At 42.1% G+C, this 17383-nt stretch overlaps 1 protein-coding gene across 4 annotated transcripts in view; it reads left to right on the forward strand.

Moving 5' to 3' along the window:
* The first annotated feature begins 13077 nt into the window (after positions 1–13077).
* Positions 13078–17383, forward strand: part of SLC10A7 (solute carrier family 10 member 7) — a 146692-nt gene continuing 142386 nt past the window's right edge. For 2 of the 4 annotated variants that reach the window (XM_063309732.1, XM_063309733.1), the window contains exon 1: positions 13078–13512. In XM_063309732.1, the coding sequence (XP_063165802.1) occupies positions 13413–13512 (100 nt within the window). In that variant the 5' untranslated portion in view covers positions 13078–13412. The remainder of the gene's footprint in view (positions 13513–17383) is intronic. The other 2 variants (XM_063309731.1, XM_063309730.1) reach the window with 2 other exon arrangements.

The raw sequence follows: 17383 nt of genomic DNA on the forward strand, positions 1-17383 counted from the left end.
TGCTTTAACTATGCGGACCTTTGTTGTCAGTGTGATGTCTCTGCTCTTAATTATTTTATTGAGATTTGTCATTGCTCTTGTCCCAAGGATTAAGCGTCTTCTGATTTCCTGACTGCAGTCAGCATCTGCAGTAATCTTCGCACCTAGAAATACAAAGTCTTTCACTGCTTCTACATTTTCTCCCTCTATTTGCCAGTTATCAATCAAGCTGGTTGCCATAATCTTGGTTTTTTTGAGGTTTAGCTGCAAGCCAGCTTTTGCACTTTCTTCTTTCACCTTCATCATAAGGCTCCTCAGTTCCTCTTCGCTTTCAGCCATCAAAGTGGTATCATCTGCATATCTGAGATAGTTAATGTTTCTTCCAGCCATTTTAACTCCAGCCTTGGATTCCTCAAGCCCAGCATGTCGCATGATGTGTTCATACAAGTTGAATAGGTAGGGTGAGAGTATACAGCCCTGCCGTACTCCTTTCCCAATCTTAAACCAGTCTGTTGTTCCGTGGTCTGTTCTTACTGTTGCTACTTGGTCGTTATACAGATTCTTCAGGAGGCATACAAGATGACTTGGTATCCCAAACCACTAAGAACTTGCCACAATTTGTTATGGTCCACACAGTCAAAGGCTTTAGAATAGTCAATAAAACAGAAATAGATGTTTTTCTGAAAATCCCTGGCTTTTTCCCTTCTCCAGCGGATATTGGCAATTTGGTCCCTAGTTCCTCTGCCTTTTCTAAACCCAGCTTGTACATCTGGCAATTCTCGCTCCATGAAGTACTGAATTGCTGAAGTCTACCTTGCAGGATCTTGAGCATTACCTTACTGGCATGTGAAATGAGTGCCACTGTTCGATAGTTTGAACATTCTTTAGTGTTTCCCTTTTTTGGTATGGGGATATAAGTTGATTTTTTCCAATCTGATGGCCATTCTTGTGTTTTCCAAATTTGCTGGCATATAGCCTGCATTACCTTGACAGCATCATCTCGCAAGATTTTGAACAGTTCAGCTGGGATGCCGTCATCTCCTGCTGCCTTGTTATTAGCAATGCTTGTTAAGGCCCACTCAACCCCACTCTTCAGGATGTCTGGCTCTAGCTCACTGACCACACCGTCAAAGCTATCCCCGATATTGTTATCCTTCCTATACAAGTCTTCTGTATATTCTTACCACCTTTTCTTGATCTCTTCTTCTTCTGTTAGGTCCTTGCCATCTTTGTTTTTGATCATACCCATTTTGGCCTAGAATTTACCTCCAATGTTTCTAATTTTCTGGAAGAGGTCTCTTGTCCTTCCTATTCTATTGTCTTCTTCCACTTCCGTGCATTGCTTGTTTAAAAATAATTCCTTATCTCTTCTGGCTAACCTCTGGAATTTTGCATTTAATTGGGCATATCTCCCCCTATCGCTGTTGCCTTTTGCTTTCCTTCTTTCTTGGGCTACTTCTAGTGTCTCGGCAGACAGCCATTTTGCCTTCTTGGTTTTCTCTTTGTTTGGGATATATTTTGTTGCCGCCTCCTGAACAATGTTGCGAACTTCTGTCCATAGTTCTTCCGGGACCCTATCTACTAAGTCTAGTCCCTTAAATCTATTCTTCACCTCCACTGCATATTCCTTAGGAATATTAGTGAGCTCATATGTAGCTGATCTGTGGGTCTTCCCTAATCTCTTTAGTCTGATCCTAAATTGTGCAATAAGAAGTTCGTGATCTGAACTACAGTCAGCTCCACGTCTTGTTTTTACTGACTGTATAGATGTCTGCCACCTTTGGCTGCAAAGGATGTAGTCAATCTGATTTTGGTGTTGTCCATCTGGGGAAGTCCATGTATAAAGCCGTCTCTTAGGTAGTTGGAAGAGAGTGTTTGTTATGCAGAGTGAGTTGTCTTGGCAAAATTCTATCAGCCTATGTCCTGCTTTGTTTTGTTCTCCCAGGCCATGCTTACCTGTAATTCCAGGTATCATTTGACTGCCCACCTTAGCATTCCAGTCTCCTGTGATGAAAATAACATCTCTTTTAGGTGTGTTGTCCAGTAGGTGCTGCAGATCCTCATAGAACTGCTCTACTTCAGCTTCTTCAGCATCTGTGGTTGGGGTGTATATTTGGATCACTGCGATGTTAGACGGCTTGCCCTGAATTCGAATTGAGATCATTCTATCGTTTTTTGGATTGTATCCAAGCACTGCTTTAGCCACTTTACTATTAATTATGAAGGCTACTCCATTTCTTCTGTGGTCCTCTTGTCCACAGTAGTAGATCTGGTGGTCATTTGATGTGAAGTGGCCCATTCCAGTCCATTTCAGTTCACTGACGCCCAAAATGTCTATCTTTAATCTTGACATCTCACCAATAACCACATCCAATTTGCCCTGGCTCATAGATCTTACATTCCAGGTTCCAATGGTGTGTTGATCCTTAGAACATCGAATTCCCCGTTCACCACCAGCACCGTCGGCCGCTAGCCGTCCTTTCGGCTTTGAGCTAGCTGCGTCATCACGTCTGGGGCTAGTTGAGCTCATCCTCTGTTCCTCCCCAGTAGCATTTTGACCATCTTCCGACCTGGGGGTCTCATCTTCCGATGGTATACCGACATATCTCTGGTTGTACTGATCCATTTAGTTTTCACGGCAAGAATACTGGGGTGGGTTGCCATTACCTTCCCCAGGGATCGCATTTAGTCTGACCTCTCTGTCATGACCTTCCCGCCTTGGGTGGCCCTTCAAAGTTTAGCTCATGGCATCATTGAGGTGCTCAAGCTCCAGCACCATGACAAGGTAACGATCCTTTGCTGAAGCTTAGTTAATAGCTTAGAGTCCACTTAGGCCACAAAGACATATGCCAATAATATGACTGCAAGAATGAGGAGGCCAAGAGTGCTGGATAGAAAAGAGGAAGGTAGAAGTCCAAATTAAGAAGTAGCAGGAGAGAAGGAAGAAATGTGAAGGGAAAGGGAGGGAACAAGAAGGAGAAAAAAGGGGGAAAAGAGAAGCTGGGTTGGCGGTAGCCCACTCAATCATGTCCTGCAACCCATATTTATCATTGGACTTTTGATACTGCCTTTCTTGAATCACAGAGTCAGGAGGGACCACTTAGCTGTCAAGTCCAACTCCTGCACAGTGCAGGAATCCCAGACATATGACTATTTAAGCCTTCTTGAACACTTGAACACATGCAGTGAATGGGGAGCCCACCACCTCTCTGGATGATTGGTTTCACCATTGGTTCTTACCATTAGGATATTTTTCTAACATTTATTCTGAATCTGCCTTCCAATAACTTAAATTCATTATTCTGTGTCCTGTATTCTGGGAGAAGGGAGAATGGGGCTTGACCTTCCTCTGTGTAGCTTTTTTCATGTATTTTAGGAATGTTATCATATCCCCTACAATCAAAGCTAAACATATCCAACTCTTCCATGATTATTCATATGGGTTAGTTTCTAGTTCCATGATCATCTTTGTTTTCACTGATTCTGTTCCAATTCTCTGAATCCTTAATTAACAGTTAATTAAACTGTGGGAATATGTTTCAATGTCTAGAATAACTTCATATCTAAAAAGTAAATCTGATGTACAATTTAATCTTATTTGGAAACCATTTCTTGACTATAATTCTATATATGGAATTACGCAGCACCCCAAATTTGGGTTCTAAAGTTTATATTTTAAATGGACATATAATCTACACATTATTTTCAATATTTTTAAATGCATTGTTTCTTATTTATAGGTTTTCTTTTTCCTCTTATCGATTTTAATTTTGTTAACCAAATATTTTTACTGTTCAAAGGAGACATCTGTTGACTAGAAATTGAGTATGAAATGTGTTAGTTTTCTACGCTGTTAATGGTGTATTAGAATATATTAGCCATATGATATTTTTGGTCTGTGGGATATTCATGATTTGTTGGCCATCCACCTATTTGCGTGTCCTAACAGCCGGGAAACACACTGAGACAAGGAACTGGTCTCTAATATTTATTGCTAGTACTTAACAGGAATCCTAACAAACTGAAGAAGTGTGGGAAAACCCAGACATATAAACCCCAAAGGTTAAGGCGGTCCCGATCTGTGTCTCTTTGAATGGCTGACCAATTCCTCAGTGCTACGCATGCACTTGACAGTCTGGATGGGAGCCCCCTGCTCACCATCCTTACTCATGACAATGCGCGCATGCACACACACAAATGCATATGCATTCTTTCTCACTATATTCTCTATATTTTTTAAAAAATGTATTTGTATCAATTTTATTCCTTTTCCTTTCTTCTTGGGATTATAATAATACATTAATATATGCTGGCTTATATTCAGTTTGCAATCACTACTAATTCTTTTCACGAGTACTTTTATCAGCCCAGGTATGTCCCATCCTATACCATTGCATTTGTTCTTTTGTTTCCTAAGTGAAGTTAAATATATTTTATTACTTTCAGCTCTTTTCTACAACTTACCAAGATAGGTTGGACTTTTATTTCTAGGTTATTAACTATCCCACCCAATTTTATATCATCAGCAAATGTGCTAGACATTCCCTCCACCTCTTCATCCAAGTCATTAAAGAAAATATTGAAGACCAGAAAGGAGGAGTAATCATTGTGGTACTCCACTTGACAATGATTTGATGATCAACCATTGATAAGAACTATTGAATTTCAAAGCAGCTATATAATTGTGGAACAGCCTCGTGTGGCGCAGAGTGGTAGGCGGCAGTATTGCAACTGAAACTCTCCCTATGACCCGAGTTCAATCCCAGTGGAAGCTGGATTCTCGGGTAGCTGGCTCAGGTCGACTCAGCCTTCCATCCTTACGAGGTCAGTAAAATGAGTAGCCAGGTTTCTGGGGAAGGCAATGGCAAACCACCCCACTATAGTCTGCCAAGAAAACATGAAAGTGGCGTCCCCTCAAAGGGTCAGACATGACTCGGTGCTTGCACAGGGGACCTTTCACCTTTTATATATATATAATTGTGAGGGTTATGCAATAACTGTTCTCAGGCCAGAGATGTCAGTTATGTAAACATATAATGCTCTGTTTCAAGGCAACCAAGCACCATGTCAAGAGTTTAATAATTTGTGTGAGAGACAGAAGAAAGAAGTGGATAACTTCTTACTGGCTGTGGGGAAACAACTGTATTGTGTAGTTTTATTCTTATCTGCAATAAGACTTTCTAAGCCAAGCTGTATCTGTGAGATTTTTGCCAAATATAGTCTAGGAACTGAGCCAAGTCGAGAAATATCAAGAGATCTGTGATTTATTTATTGCAGAGTCCTAGTTGGGAAGCTTGACAGTATCCACTTTATTGTCATGCCATCCAGTCCACACTTAAGTAGCTTGTTTTTCAGCATGCCATGGGATACTTTGTCAAATGTTCTGTTGAAGTCAGATATATCCTATATCTATAGTATTCTCACAATCTATTAAAGAAGTTACCGAAACAAAAAATGGGGTAAGATTAGTCTGACAAGACTTGTTCTTGAGAAATCCATGCTGACTTCTGGTAATTACTGTATTTTTTCAAGATGCATACATACCAATCTCTTTATGATCTATTCTAGAATCTTCCTAACTATCAGTGTCAGACTGATTAATCTATAGTTTGCTGGATCTTGTTTTTCCCCTATTTTGAAGTCAGGGACAATATTTGCTCCTCTCCAGCCATCTAGAACTGCTCTGGCTCTCCAGGATTTCTCAAAGATAATGCATAACAGCATGAGAGACAATCTGTGCACAACATCAGTTTCACACCATTGTGGCTCCTACAAAGAGGGTTCAACCAGACCATCAGCTACTTCCCTCAGCACCCCTGGAGGCTGAAGATTTAAATTCTTTCAAAGTAAAGAGCTATTCCCTGATGAAGTCTCTATCAGTTGCCAACTTCAGTTTTACTCCTTCATCTTGACATTCAGTTTCCTGGTGAAACACATTTTTTTTTTTTGCTACAGAAGACTGAACTGAAATAGGAATAGCTCTGCCTTTTCTTTGTTACCTCTTGAGGTTTTGTTTCTTGTTTCTTTTTTGCCTTCTTCCTTGAGCAGCTGATACACTGAACCTTTTCTTATCCTTCTATTTTGAATTAATTTAAAGAAACCCTTTTTGTTGTCAGCTTCCTTGCTAACCTCAGCTTAGTCTGAGCTTCTGCTTTCCTGACACCGGTCTTCCACTTCCAGGCCACCTCTTCCCTTGGAGCCTGGCCCTTTTTCCATTTTCTGTACATCTTACTTATAAATTAAACAAAGATCTTCATGCTTACTTCTTTAGCTGTCCGCCATTTTTTCTTCTCATTGGAATTGTTTGCAACTGTGCACTTAATATTTCTTCTTTAGTCTAGGACCACAGGACTGCTTCATGTCCACTGAAGATTTAATTCAGTTTTCCCAGTTCACCACCTTCCAGATTATGTATAATTACCATTGGTTCCACCCAGGAGTGGCAATGTGGTCATCAGCCATGCTGCATGGCATAATGGGAATTGTAGTCGCAAACATCTGGATAGCATCAGCTTTAGGGAAGATGTTTTATATATGGGTAGCTGGATATGAAAGCAGGTGCTTCTTTAAACATGCCACATTATCAGCAGATATTATGACATTTTTTCTCATTTGATGTAATTTTGACTAATTTCCTTGAGCAAAATAGCAAGAGCAAATTCCTCTCAGAGGCTGAGAAAACTTGAAATTATACCATTTAATACATTAATGGTATATAATACTATTAAATGGTATACCATTTAATATTTTAATGTTATATAATACATTAATACTGAGAAGTAAAAATGGGTTGCAACCTATCTCCCTTATATTGCTACATTTCTTCTTCAACTTCTTTATTTATAATTAATACATCTCTTTATCTTGTTCCTTTTGACTATCTTTGTTCTTCCCAAGTTGAATTATTTACTACCCCTCTTTTTTTCATTTAAGGTCTCTTTATCTTGTGAGCTGCTTCCTTTTATTCTGAAATCTCTGCTGTCTAAATGCATGATCAGATGATATTCACTACCATACAATTTAAAAATCCCACTGCATTCATGAAAATTATTTAGCTGTATATTTATTTGATGATAGAGTATGTCATGTGGATATGAAATTAAATCCAAGAGATACAAATTTAAAGGTCAGACCACCATCACTGCAGTTCTTTACACATCACTCCTATTAGAATAGACTTTAACTAGGCCTGTCAGCATACAAACATTTAGTGGATTAACCTTTTTAACTATAGTACATTAGCTAAGAAACAATGTATCAAATAGCTCTGGACTGTCAGTGAAGAAAACATTTTCATACAAACAAGCTGAAATATCAACTGGGAACACAACTGAAGCAGAGTGTTTTTGGGTTTCTCATGCTTTCTACTTTCCCAGGACTCAGATATCTTTTCTATAACAGCTCAGCATTCTTTTCCCCTTCTTTAAGTCAAACCCACATTTGATCACAGTAATACCTCTGCATATTGTGCAAATTTATTGTAGTGTATCCAGTACGTCACAGTTAAACAAATCATGTGTTAATATGATGTATGATTCCAACTATCATCTTCCTGAACACGCCTTCATAGATTATGACCCATTAACCCAAGCACTGCTACAAAGCATTATCTGTACTGACCCTTCTAACTGACCGACAAGCTGTGTTTAGTGGCTTTAGGCAACAACCAAAGGAAGTTATTTAGCAAGTCTGTTGGCATTTTTGGCTTGTGGGCCAGAAGGTATGAACACTTGTCTTAGCTGATAAATGGTGTGTATGTCTTTGAGTCAGTTTTGACTCCTGGCAACTGCCTGGACTAGTTTGAAGTTTTCTTGGTAAGGTTTTTCAGAAGTGGTTTGCCATTGCCTTCTTCCTATGGTTGAGAGAAGGTGATTGACTCAAGGTCACCAAGGTGACTTCATACCTAAGGCAAGACTAGAACTCCCAGTCTCCCAGTCTCTAGCCTGGTGCCTTAACCACTACACTAAACTGGATCTTTTTGGCTGATAAATAGATAAGTGAAAATTATTTAGTTATTGATTTAACTGCAAATGCCTGTATGTTACTTCAGTAGCAACTCTAAGTTGTCCTATTTCCCCTCATCCCATCTTTTTTCTTCAGAGGTAGTTCCAGTGAAATCAGATAGCACACAGCCTTCACATTAGCTGTATGCCTTTGTTCCCAGACTGCTTCCCAGTGGGAGACTGTTCCTGAGAAGCCTACTGATCAGTATCAGGGGAACCATAGAACAGAGGCTTCATTTCTTAGAACAGAGCACCAGACAGTCCCCGAGGACTACAAGTGGCCCATGACTTGGTCCTTCCTGCTCCACAGCATCACCTCTGGTGATCTGTTATCGATTCTCTGATACTGAATAGCAGAAAAACTGTATATAGGGTTTTTAAATATATATATATTTATGAGTTTGGTTTTTTGTATTTTGTTTACACAAAATAATACATTAATAATGATGCATCACAACTGGCATCTCTGGGCCCTAGAAGGAATGAGCAATTTATTGAGGCTGCATGATAAGCAGGATTAAAGTAAGGAATACATTTGACTGTAGCCAAAAATTATATTGTCTTTTCTCTCTTTCTGAAACCACTCTAATTCCTTCTATCATTCTCTCTCTGCCATTATTTTCTCTCTCCTAGCAGCAGGCTGCAGGGAAAAGGGAGATGACACTTCCCAGTGCTCTGACTTCATTCAGAGGACTTTTGACATTACAGCCACATACTCTTCTAGCATCACAAGTTGACTACCCCTGCCTTATAGGGAAATGCAGCCAAATGTGTCTTCTGCAGTATATTTATAGCATGTCAAATTGGTGGCACAGTTCATGCTCAATCACAGCTTATCTAACCAAGGTTTACTCGCTATGTTGTCTGTGTTTGTTGCACTAAGCCACGGGTCAAGGTGAAGCTTGCATGTATGCACACATAGAGATACATATATGAAACATGTCTAAGTGGTGCAAGGTGGGGCTAAGTACAGTGGAAGGGCACAGAGATCAGGCTCATAATGTATAATAATACCTTGGTAACAGAAAAGAATTCCATGTTCTGGATATCTTTTAATTATGGTTGGGAATGGGAATAAGGAGTTAAGCTACACAGAGAAAGGTGGTTTGACGGAAGAGACAGAAGTGGCACTGCATATATAGTCAAGGAGATGGTATTTTATGATTGGTTTATTAGCAGAGATTTATTTAACACTGAAATAAGTCCACTGACTTGCAGGTAAAGTACAGAAGACAATCATATATATTTTCCTAAGACTAGGAGAAATCTCATTCAGCAGGAACTCATACATAATGAAATAGAATAAATCACGAGAGATTAAGTTGTCTTTATTTTATAATAGGTGTGCCCTTTCCCAAAGGAATGGCAGATGTTACAGAATCATGGCGCTCAGCTCTCTACAATGGCACATCGTATTTGATCAAATGACTGAATTAGCCATTAATGCTAATGCTCTTTTCCAAATTGACTGTACAGAAATGTCATTATTATTAAAACAGTATTGAACAAACAGAAAGCACCAAGGGGCTTGCCAGGCACCCTTTCATTCCTAAGCAAGATGGATTTGTTTCTCTTTTGTCCTGAGAGGACAGATAGTCTTTTGAGGCTAAATTAACAATCCTGAACCAGCAACCCTTGTGATCCTCAACATGGTCCTGAGGGGTATCTTTGCAATTGCAGGCTCCTTGCCTCACTTTCTCACATGCATTTGTACACATGTGTTTATTCACACATATTTTTCTTAGGAAATAAATACGATGTGCCAGCAAAGTACAGGTCTTTGTATGAAAATGGGCCTCCTGCCAAGAAAAAGACAACTTAAGAAGGGATAATACTGAGCCTTTGAGTTGCATGTGTGGACACTGAAAGGGTGGCCTTCTAGTCAACTTGTGCTTTGTATCTGATGTCCTTCACAGTAGCCAGTTCGTGAATGCAAAAGCCCCTCGCAGCCATCCTGAGTGACGGCCATCGACATACTTTTAAAATACTGAATCTGCTTATTATCATGAAAAGGTTAAAAGTATGCGTGCAACAAGGCCTTGTAAATTATCCCGTAGCCATAAAACACATGTGTTTAACACACAGTGTTAAAACATTTAACACTAAGCTTAAGAGAGGGAGTTCTGTTCAAACATCTGCCTTCACCATCCAGTGAGAATGAGAGTGGAAACTAACTTATTCACCCTCTCCCTTTATTACTTTCTCATTTTTGTACTTTGTTAAGATGCACTACTGCTAAAGGTTAGATTCGGGGGGCTGACTATAGTTGCATAAGCTTCCTGCATCAATACCAAGAGTTTGATGCAAGAGTTAGATTATATAGGGAGCCTAAGAGGGCAGAGCAGCAGCCTAAGAATTTATGCTCCTAGATGTGATGGGCTCTTGGGACCAATGACAATAATTCAAAGGGACAGAATAGAATTTTCCTCAGTGTTCTCTTTATCTATTTTAATTACTGGGGGGCAGGGGGTAGTTAAGAATTCAATGCTCAGAACTCCCAGCCAGCATCACTAGCAGGTGATAGCTGAGTCCTTACTGAGAAGGTACAGCCCTAACACTTCAGCTTGGGAAAGGCAAGACTAGGTGATGGTCACAACCATACAGGATGTCTCCACACAACACACTTTTCTGTGACTTACTAGTCACCCAATTTCATGGTTTGCATGACACACAGCATAAAATAACTTCATATGCTATCCCACCACCTTGGACAGAAAAATGGCTGCCTAACTGGTTCAATGTTCTATGTGAAAAGAGTCACGTGCAGAGCACAGATAGGGCCCTGGATACCATTCAGGGAAATAACGAACACATCCTGAATTGTAGAATGGAGAAAATAAATAGGGATACAGGAACACATTAGCCAATGCTATAATTGAAATTGAATTTATTAATACTGCTTTTGAATATGTTATCTTTCAGATATGTTTCAATTGCAAGGTTATTCCTTTGTTGGGGAAATACCTTTATTTTTATCTTGGGCTTTTTTTCTAGGTCTAAATATAAATGAAATAAAAGTTGCTTGCTGGCTGGGTGATTCTGGGAGTTGAAGTCCACACAGCTTAAAGTTGCCAAGGTTGAGAAACACAGGGATGGGGATGTTGCAATGACCATGCCAGCCGGGGTTGACCAGAACAATATTTCAGCAACCTCTAGACAGTCGTAACTTCCCTTTCCTACAATATACCAGAATGTACATAAGTATATACAGGATGTCATCTTAATCTCTTAACAGGGAGTAGTTCTCCTTGAACTCAGCTAACTGCATTTGTGTAAATGTGTGGTGGACTGCACCACTACTTAAATAACACAAATAGATATGGATTACAATTAACAAATTAGAAATGTGTAAAATACAGTGTTTTGTTTTTGTAGTGGGTTGCTTTTATCAGATTATACAACTGTTGTAGATCAGAATAGATGAGTGTTAAAGTAAATCCTGGACAAAGGTGATCAGCAAATGCAACACTCCCCAAGATGGGGTCCTCCAGAAGCTGGAACTAGAGCTTCCAGAATTACAGCTCAGCCTTTCCCAGCCAAGACTGGGAACTGTGACAGTCATCACCCACATAACTTGGACAACACAGGGCAGGGGAAAGAGGAGCTAATGTGGCCAGGAAAAAGCTCTTCCTAATGCCTGTGAACACATCACAGCCCTCCCAGATCAGACCAGGAGTTTCTGCAGGAGTTTCCACAGCATCGGTACCCTGTGTTTTCTCCACTGAACAGTTAGGAATGTTAGCCACACAACAATGTTACGACCCATTATGGCCAATTTATTGGGTAACATCCTTCTGGATTATTTGGTATTACTTGTAATATTTTTGTTACTGGTGCTTTAAGACCTTTTTTTTTCTTATGCTCTGCAAACTGCCATGAGGATTGAGACATCAATTACATGCACGCATGTCAGGGTAATCGGTGAAGAAAACCACGCTGAGTCAGAAGCAAACTCTAGTTCCTTTATTGGTCTCTACCACATACAGAATCTTACCGGACTAGAGGTTCCTTAACCGATCTAAAGGGAAAAATACTCTTGTGAAATCTAGGGCGGGGCTAGTCAACTTCCTTCCTTGGTCCCTCCACACTCTCCAAGGACTGCAAACTGTGTGAACGCTTATCAGCCTGGAATGCGCTCTCCTCTCCCCCCCCCCCTCGCCTCCTCAGGGACACCTTCCATCACAACGCAGGAGTAAATAAACGATAAGGTCTACTTTCGGGTTTTGTTCTGAGCCAGAACCACGGAGTCAACCCCGAGGGATCAAGACCAAAACTGCGGCTGCAGGATCGGCGGAGTCAGACGCAAGACGCTGACTTCAGGGACACAGCCAGGAACCGAGGCTTTTTCCAACCTATCTGTTCCTGAAAATGCAGCTCCCTCTCTCCCGCCCTGCATAACCCCTTAGAAGTAAGCCCTAAATCTTAGCCAGGTGAATACACACAAGGTCGTATCACCCAGGAAGGAAGGAAAGAAAACACAGCAATCTCTCAGCCCCTGGTTAATGCCGCGCGGCCAACAAATATTAAAAAAAAAATCCAGACAAGCCGTACCCTTCTAACTCTATACACCCTCGATTCCCAGTGCTACACAGGAAGGTAACCGGTCGCTTTTTAATCTTCAACAGCTAGGTGGACTCCCACACGACCCCTAGTCCCTTTCTAGGTCTCCCGAAGTACCAGTCCCGCGACACGTGTCTCACGCCAGGAACTGAAAGCATAGCCCCGCCCACCGGCCTGCTCTCACGTCAAACGCCGCGCGTCACCGAACGGGCGTAAAGCCTCGAAGACGCGCGCAACCCTTCCATCTCCGCTGGACACTTCCAATTACTTTTCTCCTGTCGTTGGCAAGAAGGGCTTCCTGGCTCGCCTGCTCTCCGATTGCCAGTCGCTGGGGAAGGGCAGCGGCGCAGGATTCCTGCCTTCTCACGGACCTCCGTCCTACTTGGGGAGGTACACGGGATGGCTCTCTCCAGCCTTCTCCCTGGCTTGGACGCACTCTTCTTAGGACCCGGTTCCCGCGGCGCGATCCTTCAGAGAGCGCGTGGTTGCTGCTTGGGTCGTTCCGCCCCTTGCGGGGCTCTCCGATGGGTGCAGAAGCTCCTGGTCGCGGCTGCCTCAAGGGCCCTGCGTGGCAGGCTTGCTGCCCTCGCGCCGCCTTCTTGCCTTCCAAAGCGAGGACAAGTGCGTGCGAGTCTATTAGCAGTCGCGTGGTAGCGATGGCGGCTTTCAGAGACCCTGTTCCTGTCACTGGATACTTACTACCAGCGGCGGCGGGAGCGGCGTTTAACTGCTTTGGCTGCGGCCGCTGGCACGTTGCGGAGCCGGTCTGCAGGAGGGGCCAGAGGGAAGTCCTGACCCACTCTCCTCCCGCCCTCCTTCCCCCTCGCTCGCAGCCCCCGAAGTCCCTCGGCGAGCCCAGCCGCCGCTGCCATGGGCATTCTCGACAGGCTGAGGAAGGACTGGTTCATCCTGGGGATCGTCCTGGTCATCACCCTCGCCAAGCTGGAGCCGGCCTTTGGGGTGAAGGGGGGTAAGTCTTCCGGGAAGCTGCCGCCTTACCTCCGGCCGTGGCCGCCTCTTTCACGCGTGGGGCTCGCTTGTTTGCAAACAGAGAAATGGGCAGGGCTGTCCCGTTGTGGCCCCCCTTCCGACCCCGCTCTCCCCAAAGTCGGGGCTGAGTCGAGCGGCGGGTGTCTGTGCCTGAGCAATGCAAGAGTTTGCCCTCCGTAACGTGGCAGCGCTCTTGGGGTCCAGCTGCCAAAGCATCTGCCTCTTGCTTCGGATTGTTTTAAATCACCCCCTGCAAATAGCACGAGCTCTGCCTTCTTATCACTCCTTCAGTGGAGGGTCGGAGTTTCTCGGGACTCAAAACTCCTGAGCAAAGTCGCAGTGACACGTTGCACGCCGAGCGAGCGAGCGCGGCGATTCAACTTCCGCGTGGGAGAATCCGGCAGCAGTTGCAGCAAGGCAGAACTCGGTGTGTGTGTCTGTGTGTGTGTAGTTCAGCTGCTGCCGAAGTAGGCTTAGAGAGGCTCACGCACCCCTTTAGTGCAAGCGGTAGTTACAGTACTTAATGACCAGCAACAAGTGTAGAAGCTTTAAAGCCTTTCAAGCAATACAAATTCTTGTTTGATTAACGGTTCGTAAATGATTGTCAAGTTTTAAAACTTCCTAAATTAGAAAATGATTGTGCTTATCAACAGGCGTTACCTTTAACCATTTTCTTGAACTCTATTTTACTTGTTAATTCTCCCAGTAATAATGGCTATGGTACTAGTAATACGCTTTGAGATCATTTTTCAATGATCCTGGGCTGATTTAACACAACATTTAAACAAATAATGTGTTAACTCTGATGTGTTAATGTGACTTCTTACATTGGGATAATGTATGTATCCTGTTCACCTGGGAAAATTGCTTTTGTTTAATTGGACATAATTATCACTTCTCTTCTGGAGAGAACTACCTGAAGTACATGAATTATATATGTCTGTTGCCCTGGTGGCTGGACAAACTTATATAGGAGATTCTTTTTCTTCACATTATAAGAGAGAACAGATTTTGGTCCTTTTGAAGAAAACCAAACCGTATATACAGTCCATGGTAATGACTTCACTTTGTATAGGAAGAAGCTGAATCTTGTATGTATATACATTATACTGTCTCCTAATGTACATACACTGTATACTATTCTATTTTTATTAACACAGTTTCTATACCACCCCAATCTTTTCACTTTGCTGTGGAAGGTTAGGGCAAAAGCAGAAAAGGTTCAGGGACAAAGTGTTCCATAAAGTTGGGCCTAAAATTGATAAGGCTTGGCTTCCAGTCCATAACCCCTCACTGCCCATGCAGTGCTACCTTTCATGATCTAACAGGATGGGTAGTCTCATTTTGGGTAGCACAGTCCCTAAGTTATGATATTACATATAATGTTACACAGACACTATATATTATGGTATGCAGTATTGAAATCAGGATATGAGACAAAAGTCTGCACATGTGATGCGTGCTTAGAAGTGCATTTCCTGTTTTGTGAGAGAAGGGGAAATGGCTCACTGAAGATAGTGTTTGTTATCTGCAGTCGTTACAATTACTTGTTACCTTTTGGTTGGTAGAGAGATCAAATGTATTCTGACAGTGAGAAACAAATTGTCTCAGAAGTGCATGTTTTTGGTAGTTGCAAAACCCTGCCTTAACAGGGTTAAGGTAGGAATTGCCTCCAACAGTTATTTTGTATGAGTTTCTGGACTGTGTAGCATTCTTCCTGAAACCTCATGAGAAATCAATGTTTTTGCCTCAAGTGGTTTGGAGATCACTTCTACTTATATCTGTGTAATTGAGAAACTTGAAATATTATGCATAGAAGTTATTTAGGCTTAGAGTAAATCCCCCAATTGTTAATTGCTCCCGTTGTTAATCCCAGCTCCTGCCCACCTAGCAGTTCGAAAACATGCAAATGTGAGTAGATTAATAGGTACCGCTTCGGCGGGAAGGTAACGGCGTTCCGAGTCGTCATGCTGGCCACATGACCCGGAAGTGTCTATGACAACGCCGGCTCCAAGGCTTAGAAACGGAGATGAGCACCGCCCCCTAGAGTCGGACTCGACTGGACTTTACGTCAAGGGAAACCTTTACCTTTACCTAAATCCCCCAAGGTCACTTATTTTCATGACTATAGATTCCATTGCAATTCTTGTGAGACAAAACTTAACAGAGTGAATGCAGAATTTTCTGTTTTCCATAACAGACAAATTCACTTTCTTTAATGTTACTTCAAGTGGGTATTTTGTGGGAAGTCAGTATATACCAATACACCAATTTCTTTTACAAATCTGGTATTTTAAAATAAACATTCTTCAGAAAAGTTCATGCTGTCCTGTGTTTTTGTAGTTACAAACATTTTCAAATGTGGTCTGCATCCTTGCCTCAGCAGGTGGCCAGCCTTAATAATGCCTCTTGAGCAGGCTGTTGATAATCTCTTTTCTTCCTTTCCAGGAAATACCTTTCAAAGTTATTTATATATTTATTTATTTTCTATCCCGCCTTTATTAATTTTATAAATAACTCAAGGCGGCGAACATACCTAACACTCCTTCCTCCTCCTCTATTCCCCACAACAACAACCCTGTGAGGTGGGTTGGGCTGAGAGAGGGTGACTGGCCCAAGGTCACCCAGCCGGCTTTCATGCCTAAGGCGGGACTAGAACTCTCAGTCTCCTGGATTCTAGCCTGGAGCCTATCTTGGCAACCAAATATCCCTGAGCAACTGTGATAGTGGGGCTGCAGTCCTATACATGTTAGAGTTTACTAGTACTGGCTTTATGTAGTTATATAATTGCACTCTAATTTGCCTCTCTTCAAATACAAGCAGTGATCTCACACAGCTAACCCTAACATAATAATTTTTTTTAATAATAAAAGTTAAAAGTATTGCAGTTTTTCACATATATTTCCAAGTGCAATGGCTAAGGAAAACCCAAGTAGTTTTCCGTTGCAATTGATGCTGCCTGTTTGAAAGGCCTAAATTGTTTGGAAGTTGAATAATCCATAATTGTGTGAACTGTTTCCCTAATAGCTCCTGTTCTAGAGGTCATCAAATTGTGGGTGGGGTCTATAAACACAGCTGTCTGGGCTGGGAGATTGAGGGACAGATTTGTAGTTAGTAGATGTCCCACTCCTAGCAACAAGGAAAAGGGGCACAGGTTATTGTGGTAGTCAGCACAATAGTAGAAAATCAAACAACATGTTCAGATCATAGTTTTCTCTCTAAGGCTCAGGCAGATGTGAAATGTGATATACAGTATGTGCATAGAATGCTGATATATCATATGTTATAATAATAGTTTTTGTACTATTAACATTTGTATGTTAATTGTGCGCATAGGGACGCGGTGGCGCTGCGGGTTAAACCGCTGAGCTGTTGATCGGAAGGTCGGCGGTTCGAAACCGCGCGGCGGGGTGAGCTCCCGTTGTTAATCCCAGCTCCTGCTCACCTAGCAGTTCGAAAACATGCAAATGTGAGTAGATCAATAGGTACCGCTTCGGCGGGAAGGTAACGGCGTTCCGAGTCGTCATGCTGGCCACATGACCCGGAAGTGTCTATGACAACGCCGGCTCCAAGGCTTAGAAACGGAGATGAGCACCGCCCCCTAGAGTCGGATTCGACTGGACTTTACGTCAAGGGAAACCTTTACCTTTACTTTACTATGTTAATTGTGCAGTATATTTTAAAAGGTGGCATCATTAAGACTTCATTTATTACATTAGACAATAAGCCAACCAAAAGATTCATCATGAAAGATTGAGTTATTTTTCCCAGTTTTCCAAGAAATTCAACCCAAAGCACTAATCGGCATTCCCGAACATGACAAACATGATTATTGTGGTATCAAGGTGCCA

This window comes from Candoia aspera, chromosome 8 (genome assembly GCF_035149785.1).
Source record: "Candoia aspera isolate rCanAsp1 chromosome 8, rCanAsp1.hap2, whole genome shotgun sequence".
NCBI lineage: Eukaryota > Metazoa > Chordata > Lepidosauria > Squamata > Boidae > Candoia > Candoia aspera.